This window comes from Citrus clementina, unplaced genomic scaffold (genome assembly GCF_000493195.1).
Source record: "Citrus clementina cultivar Clemenules unplaced genomic scaffold, Citrus_clementina_v1.0 scaffold_3, whole genome shotgun sequence".
In the NCBI taxonomy this organism is placed as follows: Eukaryota; Viridiplantae; Streptophyta; class Magnoliopsida; order Sapindales; family Rutaceae; genus Citrus; species Citrus x clementina.
This window is the reverse complement of record NW_006262339.1, coordinates 32,759,735-32,772,072: the sequence shown is the minus strand read 5'-3', so window position 1 is coordinate 32,772,072 and position 12,338 is coordinate 32,759,735. Positions and strand designations below refer to the sequence as shown.

The following is a 12,338-nucleotide window of genomic DNA, read 5'->3' as shown; positions in this document are numbered from 1 at the left end:
CAGCCCAAGGGAGGCGGGCTGGTATTACTTCATGTCGAGCTCTGCGAAGAGGAAACCAATCACCGGCTTCCCCTCTTCGTGCAAAAATTAGAAGAACAAATTCTTCTTTGCTGGGGGAGCTTGGTGTCCAGCAGCTCATTCATTGGGTGGTGATATTTACCTTCCGACACATTTTGTCACCCCAGGTCGTTCATTTTTTGCCTATACTCTTTCTTGACGTGTTACTTATTGGGTTCTTTAACCTTGTCTGTTCTTTCAGAGTTGTGGGGTTTGATAAAGGGGCTTGAAGATTGACCTTTGCTTCAGGTGGAAACTGCTCTGTTGAACGCATCTACCTGCCAAGACCTCCTGTCGCCAACAAACCTGGTCGGTTCGGGCCTAGTAGACGTAGCCGCTGGAATGGATAACAAGATCCTCAGCGCGATGAGCAGGAAGCGTGGTCGGGCTCCGAGTAGCTCCAGCAACCTTCCCCCTCCTCCAAAGAAACCCAGCGTCAGTCCTTCCAAGGCGCCTGTTCCTGCTCTGCCCTCTCCTCCACCTCGTAAGAGTGGTGGGGGAAAAACCTATGACAAGAGTCCTGAGGTCAGCTTGCAGTCTGGGGACCGATCTTCTCCTCTTCCATCTCGGGATCAAGGTGACTACCTGAGCCCATATCAGAAGGATTATAAAAAATCGGTTGGGCCCAAGATGGTAAAGGACATCGAGAGCATGGACCTCTCCGAGTTAGCTGCTTCTGTTCAAAAAGTCTCCTTCAGGCTGGCCACAATGGTCTCGTGCTACAAGACCGGGTCCGCGCGTCATGAGAGGAAGCTTCAAGCTAACAATCAGGAATTGAAAAAGAAAGCCGAATCTGCTGATCGGTCCAAGGAGAAGCTGGCCGAGCTGAACAAGCAGCTTACGGAGCTTGAGGAGAAAGTTGCGATTGCTGAGTCTACTTCCTCCAAGCTTGAGGGTGAGCTGGGTGATCTGAAATCCGATCTTCAGGCTACTCAAAGTGAGAGAGATACTCTGAGGACCGCCCTTGAGGGAGAGATCAAATCCCTGAGTGACCAGTTGGCTGAAGAGAAAGGTAAATCCGCTGATGTGGACAATCAGTTGGATGCCGAGTATGACTCGGGGGTTGCTTTCTCCTATAAGTGTATCATGTCTGTGCTTCAGGGAGGATATCCCAAGCTGGACATGAGCAAGTTGGAGGCTGGAGTGCAACGGTATATGGCAGAGGTCGGCCAGGCGGACAAGGAGCAGGGTGAACAGGATCAGGTGGAGGCGCCTTTTGATGGGGTGCAAGAGGGGGAAGCTGGGGGACGTCCTTTCGAAGTGGGTCAAGGGTCCATGCCTCCTCCTCCCGGCATTGCTGATCTCCCACTTCCTGATGTTGCTGATCCCTTGTTTTCCGAGCTCGCTGATCCTTCAGCTGCTGGAGTCGTTGACTCTGTTAAGCTTTGAGCCTATTTTTGTATAAACTCTAGATTTGCATTTGTTTTGTAAACATGAACATTTATAAATTTTTAGATGCTCTTTATTTGCTTTCTTGTCCAGTTTTTCCTCATAGATTGTTTCTGAAAAATAATTGGACAACTTATCTGATTTTGCCTGCTGGTTCCTTAGCGGACTGAGCAGGAGTATGCATTTACTTGCCTTAGTAAAATTTTCATAAAACTGGTTGCTTGTCTTCATTGACCAAACCGAACTAGGCACTTACTTGCCTTAATAGGATTTTTTTGTAGAATTAGCTGCTGGTCTTTCGTTGACCGAGCAGAAGTAGGCACTTACTTGCCTTGGTAGAATCTTCGTAAATTTAGCTGCTGATCTTTCGTTGACCGAGCAGAAGTAGGCACTTACTTGCCTTAGTAAGATTTTTTGTAGAATTAGCTGCTGGTCTTTCGTTGGCCGAGCAGAAGTAGGCACTTACTTGCCTTGGTAGAATCTTCGTAAATTTAGCTGCTGATCTTTCGTTGACCGAGCAGAAGTATGCACTTACTTGCCGTAGTAAGATTTTTTGTAGAATTAGCTGCTGGTCTTTCGTTGACCGAGCAGAAGTAGGCACTTACTTGCCTTGGTAGAATCTTCGTAAATTTAGCTGCTGATCTTTCGTTGACCGAGCAGAAGTAGGCACTTACTTGCCTTAGTAGAATCTTCGTAGATTTAGCTGCTAGTCTTTCGTTGACCGAGCAGAAGTAGGCACTTACTTGCCTTAGTAGAATCTTGGTAAATTTAGCTGCTGGTCTTTCGTTGACCGAGCAGAAGTAGACACTTACTTGCCTTAGTAGAATCTTCGTAAATTTAGCTGCTGGTCTTTCGTTGACCGAGCAGAAGTAGGCACTTACTTGCCTTAGTAGAATCTTCGTAAATTTAGCTGCTGATCTTTCGTTGACCGAGCAGAAGTAGGCACTTACTTGCCTTAGTAAGATTTTTGTGGGCTTATTAGCCGGGGGATTCCATACTGAATTCATCTTTATTGAAATTTGAATACGTTACAAAAATACAAAATATATGCATGTGCACCAAGCCACCATGCATTTGACAAATATAACTTATCAAATTGAAGATTTAGTAGAGTATTTTGCTTACTGAAAATACTTCTTTAAGTGCTCGGCGTTCCACGACCTCTTCACGTCTCGCCCATCTTCTCTCCCAATCTATTCGAATCCCCGGCCAATGTTGGCCCTCCTGCTATTACACGGATGGTCGGCTGTTCATGTTCCAAATTCCTCTCAACCCCTTCATCCCGTGTATATTGTGATTCCATGACAGGGGACATTCCATCTACATACTCGTCCAAGTATCGGTTCCTCTCCAGATCCTCCACCTGAATCTTCAGGTCCCGACATTGGCTGATAGTGTGACCGTGAGTGTCGTGGAACTTGCAGAATCTGCTCTTATCCCGTTGGTGAGTCGGTTTTGTTATTGGGGCTGGAGGGTACAGCAAGCCTCGTCCCTCAATCCTCTCATACAATTCCTCTATGAAGATCTTTAACGGAGTGTACTGTCTATACGCCAAGCTCTGGTCTATCAACTGAACTGCTCGGTTATCATGGATGTCACCTCGGCCTGGCACGGTCGCTAACTGATCTGGTCGACTAGCCCTGGAATTGGTTGCATGTGATGCTCTAGGAGTGTTGTGATAGGGGTGGGCAGCCATCTGCCGGAATTCTCATTGCCAATCCGGAAATGGGGGATGCGGAGGTTGAGCCAGGTTGTGCTGGAACTGCTGTGATCTCGGAGTTATGGGGTAAGGGCGGGACCGAGCTGATATTCCGCACATCACTGAAGATTCCCCAGCTCGTTTTCCCGACCCGCTCCCTGTCGGGGCTCTCCGTTCCTTTCGCCTCAGCTCGTCCAGCTGTTCACTTTTTATTCTTGCTGATTTCTCCTCTTCGATTTCTATATCTCGCCTCGCCTGCTCATACCCCGAAGAGTAATTCTGTACAAGGGGGTTTCTTAAGTTATACCACAGCCGGCCGATTCTTACACCTTCTTTTAATCCCCTCAACGCCTGCGGGTGATTAAAAGCTCCCAGATCCAGCACGGCTCGATGATATCTTTTTACAAAATCTCGAAGGGATTCATGCTCCTCCTGTTTCATCCCCATCAGTTCCATCATATCGTCCTCTGGGGCCACTGCCCCTCGGAACTGCTCAGCCAACTCCTGGCACATCTGCTCATACCCTTTTATACTTCCTCGGGGCAGCTTGCGATACCATTCTCGGGCTCGTCCCTCTAATGTCAACGGAAACACCCTGCACCTCTGAGCTGGTGTCAGCCCCTGCACACCTGTCATGTCGTTAAAACGCTCAATGTGCACCAGCGAGTCATTTCGCCCAGAGTATTTGAGGTCGGGGAAGCGGAAATCTCTTGGGATTATGGTACTCATGATCTCAGTTGATAACAGAGATTCTTCATCTAGCATTATCCTTCAGCTCGGGGGCTTTCTCTTGCCCTGTATCTCCTCTATCACCTGCGCCAATCTACGCACCTCCCCCTCCAATTCTACGGCACGGTCTGGATCACGTGCAGCTATATGGTCTCGTTCCAGCTCGGCATTGTGTAACCGCTGTCTGAGCTCTCCTTCGTCAACACTGGCACCTCGGCCATTGACTTCCAGGACCCGTCCGGGGAGAGGTTGGTCCCTCCCTTCATCCACGCGTTCTCCCGGGACCCGACCAGTACTTCTGTGGGGATGCACCCTATTAGGTTGGTCTGCGGGCGGAGGGATTTCCTCGACTCTACGCCTCCGGAGGCTGGGTTCTGCTCCAACTTCATCTCTTCCCACGGGGGTTTCACAATCCCTTCTCCGCTCATCCCTCAGCTTGAACAATATGGTTGCGAGAGTCTCCATTTGTTTCTCCATCCGCTCCAGTCTATCTTGCATCATCTTTTCTTGGGCTTCATTTACAATTTCCCGGAGAGTGACTGTCTCCCCAGCTTCGTTATCCTCCCTCAAAGCGTCCTTCCTTATCACATCCATGCCTAACCGTTCGCTATTTTTTCGATAACTACTAATTCGGTGGTAGCTTTTTATCCAGCTCCCCACAGACGGCGCCAAAATGTTGATGCTGAAATCTGCTCGCCTCTTGACCGACCAGATTCTTTCACCAACGTTTGTGTTATCTACTGTTGCTCGTTCACTGGGATTGGAATCGTCCTCCTTTCTCTCAATAGAACTGCACTCACTAAAAATGGATCAGAGACGCCGGTGGTTTTGCCGGCGTAAACCCTCCGATGCCTAAGTTAGCACAAGGTGTTTACGGGAAAACAGTGTAATTTGGATTCCAGGAGTTTATTAAAAATTTGTAAGGAAATGGCCTGATTACAATTTGGCAACGTTTTCCCTCTCTCTTTCTTCCTCCCCTTCTTCATCGATTTCTTCTTCTTTTTATAGCCGTTGTCCCCACGTTTCCGTTTGCCATTCATCCCACCTTTTTCGGGTAGTGGCAGCCCCTCATGGGATTTTAACTGCTACATTGTGGGCAAACGTGGGATCTCGCATCTCCCACAACGGTTCTGGAAAAAGCGCAACTACTGCGATTCTGTGGGATCGTGTTTCCGCTTTTTGGGGAACGGGTACCGGCTCGGTATATGACTCTGGTCGGTATTCGTCTCTGATCAGCTCATGTTACCCCCTGTTCTGCTCGTACCATTTGGCTAAGGTGATTCATGCCGGGGTGGAAATAGTAGCATAGCCGACCTGGTGCTTTTATTTGCTTAACAAATGCTTTAATTTTCCTATGTCATTTTTGTAATAGGTTTTCTGACCTTGATCTAGTACACTATAAATTATAAAAGTATAGAAAAGCTCTTATATTGCTTAGAAAAGCTAATTGTGTATTTATATTTGCATGAAATCACTGATATTTTTTTTTCATCTTTTTTGGGAAATAGTCTTTGATATAAATGAACAAAGTACGTATCAAATACCAATTATTAAAATTTTCAAACACAATATTGATAAACGAGTAGGAAGGGAACATGGTTAACCAGTAGGAAGGGCACATGGTTGGGCATAGACATTGCCTCTATAAATTAATAATTTCAAAGGCAATTGGGCAGGAGTTTGGTCATTTCTTTAATAACTCTTGATGTGAAACAAAGGGAAATTAGGAAGTATTAATAGCATGGGGTAATTTTTAGGGATTTCTCCTGAAGTTTGGCGTATTAACACTCAGAGAGAATGTATCTATGTAATTACAAACACCTTCCCTGCCGTTAGTATCTAAATACGTATGAGATCTGTATATAAGAATAAATGTATAAAAAAATTTAAAATTCAAAAGTGAAGCTTTGTGTTCATTGATATCTGATAAATATATAAGAATTTACTCCATTAACCAGTATTCTGTAATAACCACTGGATAAAAGAAGACAAAATCACTTCAATCTACTTTCTCTTTCACGTGAACAACACTCAACACCATCTTCATCTTTATGTACTTAAAATACTTAAAATTAATTAACCATACAAAACACAAATAACTCCAATCATGTTGGTCAAAACCTCCCCAAAATCATTCAGTTTTTTCTTCATCGGGGTAACCTCTTTGTTCGGCGAAGCAACATAAATTTGCTTATGCACTTTCCCAATCTTAGTCTCCACTCGAATCTGGGTAACCAAACACACACAGTTCCCATTCACAATAGTGGTCTCAGCAAAAAGCATACATTTTTTTCCCTTGAATATCTGTATCTAAAAGGGATGATCTTGTTTGTTTTGTTAATTGCCTCACTCTCTCCGGTCAATGAGCCTTGTTCCACTCTCAAAGTCGAACTAATCAACTTTGCAACTTGCATATCAGCCGATACTCTTATCACCAACCTTAAGCGCAACGATATCTCCTGGCACAAGCTCCTTCGCAGGCAATTTCGAAACTTTACTCCCGTTGCGAATCTCTGTGGCGTGCTCTGACTAGATCTCTTTCAAAGCTTCTAGAGTCTTCTCGACATTGTTCTCTTGCCAAATGCCGATGATAGCATTGAGGATTAGAATCATGAAAATCACTAACGGCTCCACGAACACCGTAATCTCCTTCTCCCTGCCTTCCTTGTCGTCCTACCATTCTAAGACGAACAAGATAATGGCCACGTTGAGTAAAATCCAAATGAGTGTGTCCTTTCTCACTCCATAATGCTTTTTGCATTCATCAATTGATTTTGCCCAAGTCAGGAAGATCTCGCGATCCTCGTTCGTTTTTGTTTCACTTATAATTTTTCGTACTCGTAATCTTCGCCTCCTTTCCCCATTACAAAATCAAACAAAAATCAAATATGTTTTTTTTGGAGGTCAAGAAAAAAATGAGAGGAAGTGAGAGAAAATTTCAATGGAAATGGAGAATCAGCCTAAAAATAATTTATTATTTTGAGGGGAAGGGTAATTTTGTAATTTTAACAGTTAAACTAACTGAATACTAACGCCAGAGGAAGTGCTTGTAATTACGTGGATACATTATCTCTGAGTGTTAATATGCCAACCTCAAGGGAGGTCCCTAAAAATTACCCAATGGGAGAACTAGGACGTGGCGGCCCAGTAAATGCGTCTGCGATGTTTATGTGAAATCGGAGAAAAAAATATGAAATGAAGTGAATTAAAAAAAAAAAGAGGCAACCCCTGTTCTCGTGATGGCCCATGCAAAAATTAAAAAACAAAAATCTTAACAAGAATATGCATGCCATTGATTGACAATGAATTTTTGTGTATAATATTTTATAGGGTGGTGATATTTTCACTACAGAAATTATGTAAATTCATCTCATTTCTAAAAATTAAGTATAGGGTGGTGATATTTTCACCACATAAATTATGTAAATTCATATCACTTTTTAAAATTAAGTATAGGGTGGTGATATTTGTACGACAGAAATTATGTAAATCCATCTCACTTCTAAAAATTAAGTCTAGGGTAGTGATAATTTCACTACAGAAATTATGTAAATCCATTTCTCTTCTAAAAATTAAGTATAGGGTGGTAATATTTTCACCCCAGAAGTTCTGTAAATCCAACTCACTTCTAAAAATTATGTATAAAAGATTCACATTATTTTAAAAAATTTTAAATAAAGAAAAGTTCTAAAGAATTAATCATTTAAATCTATCTTAATATTTTTTGAGATTTTAATTTTTTTTATTACATTTGACTAGTAACATTGCTTTATTCTAAATTTAAATTGATTCTTTTACCCTTAAAGGGTAAACACACCAAAATTAAACTTTAACATTCATTTTGTTCTATATAAAACTCATTATTTCTAAATGGTCAATTTACTTTATTAGTATGATTATTAACTTTTAATTAAACTAATATAATGTGTTTATTATCAATACTCATGTAAATTATTAGACTATTAAATTTATGTTATATACATGTAAAAAATTGAAAATCATTAGACTTCAATTGAAAAGTTAGAATATATGTCACAAAATTAAGTACCTAAAGTATTAGATGGAAGAACACATATTTCTTTGGACAATTATATCAGTTTCTGTCATAGAGTAAAATAATTAAATAGAACTTATATTAAAGCAACTTTAATAGTAAAAAATAATAATAGTAAAAAAAAAACCTAAGCAAGAAAAAAAATCAGAATGGCCGACTTGTGGTGATGTAGTTATGATGCGAAATGAGTATTTTATTAGAAATAAAGTGATTTATTGTAAATATTTTTTATAGTGGGGTGGATTACACAAATAATGGGTGAAAATATCCCCAACCTATTTTATAAAAGATTGGGTTGAACACCCCTATACTTAACGCATTTATTTTATATCGTTTATGCAATATCACCATATATATTACAGTGAATCAAGCCTCGCCTAATCTAAATTCATCGGTATATTAGTGAAATTATCAAAACAATTTTTTTTTAACCCATTCCGTGAAAAAAAAATCAAAAATCAAAAATATAAATTTAATCGTATTAAGGTTCAACTGTTCAATGGCCATTTAATTAATAAATAATATTCATGCCTAACACTAACTAAGAGGTTAACATTTTTACGTCACCTTCAGAACAGTTTCGTTAACATCACTTTAATTTTCTTCATCAAGTTTCATAATACCAACTCCAAACCTCTTGCATCCGAATCCCACTCTACAATCTCACGCTCCACCTAGTCCAATTTGTTTCTCTCCATTTATTTCAATTCAGCTACCATCCACTAAAAAAAAGTTATATCAGTATAGATTGCGACTTGAAATATATTACTTCAAAAATAGAAAAACAAATTTGTTGGAATTTTATCGTTAAATAATTTAGAACCACATAAAAGAGTTGATTCTATTTGCCTTTGCAATGTTATTATACTCATTTGTAAATAACAATATATTTAAGAAAAGATTTGGACTATTGGCACCCCTCTCATCTCCTCATAAAACTCCTTTTTTAGTTATATTCATTTTATTTTCGAAAATGCCCTTTTTTTTAGATACACTTTTCTAAGTCCTCAATTTTCATTTGATTTATTTTATTGTTAAAACTTAAAGTATTATTGTGCTATTTTTTTAATTATTTTCAATTTTATTATTAGTCTGCACACAAATTAAAAAATTATATGGGTGATAAGGTTTTTAGTGTTAATCATTGGCTGAAAAAACACATATTTTAAATTATAATTTCAAAACAATTTTAAGTATAAAAATATTTAATCAATAAGAAATCAAAAGAGAACAATATATTATTCTAAATTTGTACAATTAATTTTAGTTAAATAGAAAGTAACATATATAAGTTTTTTTTGAAAATGAATGATTATGAATTAAGTAATTTGCTGGAAAAAATCTATTTGTGTTTAATTTTCAATTGTTCTTAATTATAATTTTATTTAAAGTGAGATTTTGTAAGAATAATGCAGGGGTGCCAATAGCTCCACTCTTAAGAAAATCATGTTAATACACTATATTCATTTTCAGTTAAATATATATATATATCAAGTACAAATGTGAGGAACATTTCTTAATAAATTTGTGACTTTATGTTTGGTATTTGAGACAAGAAGAGACCAAAAAAAAGTACCTGTGACATGGAAAATAACACTATGAAACATTAATAAGCAACAGTTTTGACAGAACTTGTGACAGAGTGCAAATAACTTTGAACACTAACACACAAACAAGGACTATTGTGAATTCAACCGGAATAACCGGTTACTTTACAATCATTATGGCATATGTGTAACAATTGAGCTGGTTAGATGTCATGTCAAAATGAACCATACATACACCAGATGCATGGTAGGCAGACCCGAATAGCATGCAAATAAATGTGAAAAATAAAAATAAAAAGAAACTCTATAGAGGAACAGATTATGAGGCTCGATATAACACACACACACACACAATGTGCCGGTGTGTATATGAGTGAATAGGCCTGTGTGTCTAGAATTAATGACATATAAGAGAGAATCAAAATGATAATGCTTGTGGTGGGAAGTGTGTAGGAACCCAACTTTTTTGATGGGGATTGCTCGTCTCTTCCATTCTCATGCCATCAACAATAAAAGACGTGACACTAAGCGCTGTCCTGCTGAATCGCTGGCTGGTGGCTGCCTTTGCCCCCATTTAATTTTACTAAAATCTAATCTCTCTCTCTTTCTCTTTGTCATGTGCGAGCTCTCGTGCTTAGATTCCTGAATTAGACGTACTCGTAAGATAATTTGAGTTAGGAAAATTATAACCGCACCACTTTTTTTTTTGTCTTATACTCATCTAATCATTAAAAAATTTTAATATATTCTCTATACCATTTTTTATTTATTTATATCAATTAGTTACTTTTTAACTAACACCGTTAAATAATTTAAATGAAATGAAAATTTTACCCCTAAATAAATTAAAAGACTATTTTATTTTATCAAAACTTTGAAAAATAAAAAAATTATAATTATAAAATACCCCTAAATTTAATAAAAAATAAATCCCAAACAAAGGTGCTCAGCTGATTTTTATTTAATTTAGATTTTATAAAATTTTAATAATTATTTTTATTAAAAAATTATAATTTAGCAAAATTTTAATAAAAATGATTGAATTTATTTATTAAAAATTATAATTTTACAAAATTTTATTAAAATAATTGAATTTATTTATTAAAAAATAAATCCCAAAATTTTAATAATTTAGGGGATTTTTATTAAATCCCAAAATTTTGTAATTATTTTTATAATTATAATTTTTATTTAGATTTTTATTAAAAATAAAAATTCTAATTTTAGAATTTATTTTTTATTAAACTCAAGGGTATTTTTATAATTATAATTTTCTTATTTTTTTAAGTTTTTGTAAAATAAAATGATCTTTTAATTAATTTAAGAGTAAAATTATCATTTCATTTAAATTATTTAACGGTGTTAGTTAAAAAGTAACTAATTAATACAAAAGACAAAAAAAAAATAGGGCAGTGATAATTTTCAGTTATTAATAAATATCAAGCACAGCTGTAAAGTCACGAGGCAGGCATTATGCGTGGACCGACTCTGTATGTATGCGTGCATAAAAAGCTCATCAAGTAAAACCAAATCCTATTCTCCACGACATCACGTGATGTCTCATATTTCATTTTTTTTTTAAATCAAAAGCATTAATTGGGGATTCTTACATAATTAAGTAAAATAAATGGTGCCTGATTCGGTGGGTCTCAAATAAATCTTGAATTTTATCATTGCATTTGCATTTTGATATGTTATTTGCAAATGGACATGATTTATAATAACTAATAATGTAAGATTCCATAGTACAATTGTACAAATGCACATAATGTCATAGGTCACACAATCGTGTAATGAGTGGGGATATTGAGCAGGTTAACATATTGTCTAGTCGATAATGGTATATTTAATTTGATTTAGATCTGAATCTGAATAAGCATAAAGGTTCTGTTTTGGTTATGAATTTTTGAGATCCATATATGTTCTGATCCAACACTGTTGAACAAGGGCTGCTGCTGCCAGGCGCCAGCCTCCTCTTAGGTATTTTATTCCTTTTTAAAAGAATTTGTAGATTTTTATTTTTGTTTTTAAAAGGGTGGTTTTGGACTTTAAACCAATGCCAGTATGCTCTTTTAACTATGTCTAATAATGACCTGCCAAGGCGAGTAACCGTTTGGGTCAAATTTCTAGATCCCAAATTTTGGACTTAATCCTATTAGTTATAAATTAACCAGACAGACTCACCCAAATCCTGTCAAGACAAAGCCCCTTTAGATTCCTCAACGCTAATTGGCCAAACAAGGTGCAACTAGCAACACCAATACAGTGCCATTAAGCAAATAATTTAGAGCAATTCCTTTTTGTTTCTTATGTAAAATCCAAGAGAAAACGCAAGAAAAATTTTGAGCAACAAGGCCATATATGTAAAAGAGATAAAAAGGTGGATACTAAAAAAAATACAGACGAAAGTCACTTAACCTGCTCAGACACTCACCTCATCTCTCAGTCTCTCACTCTCTCACTCTCTCACTCTCTCACTCTCTTTCCTCTTCTCATTCAAATTTAAAAAACAGTTATATGCTCCTTTCCCCCACCATTCCATAAACAAATAAACAAATGTTAAAAAAGTTAAAAACACCCCATCTAATATTCCATTTCTCCCTCCACAAACATTATGGCCTAGCTATTTCTTGGATACGGAGATTCTGGGTTTCTTTGATATTAATTATGTTACATCCATTATTTATAGAGTTGGTATCTTATAGTAATTCTAGTTAAATTATAATTTTATTTATTGTATATTTTGTAATAGAAATTACGTAACACCCCAAAAATTTACCTTGAAAATATAAGGATAAAATTAGAATGAAACCTCACATCATTTATTCTTATTATTAAACCTCAAGATAAACAATCATTATTC

General features: G+C 37.4%; 1 protein-coding gene across 1 annotated transcript; it reads left to right on the top strand.

The window, feature by feature from the left end:
• Nucleotides 1-399: 399 nt before the first annotated feature.
• Nucleotides 400-1,446, top strand: LOC112099886. The gene has a single exon (XM_024187397.1). The coding sequence runs from the start codon at nt 400-402 to the stop codon at nt 1,444-1,446; it is 1,047 nt and encodes a 348-aa protein (XP_024043165.1).
• The last annotated feature ends 10,892 nt before the right edge of the window (nt 1,447-12,338 follow it).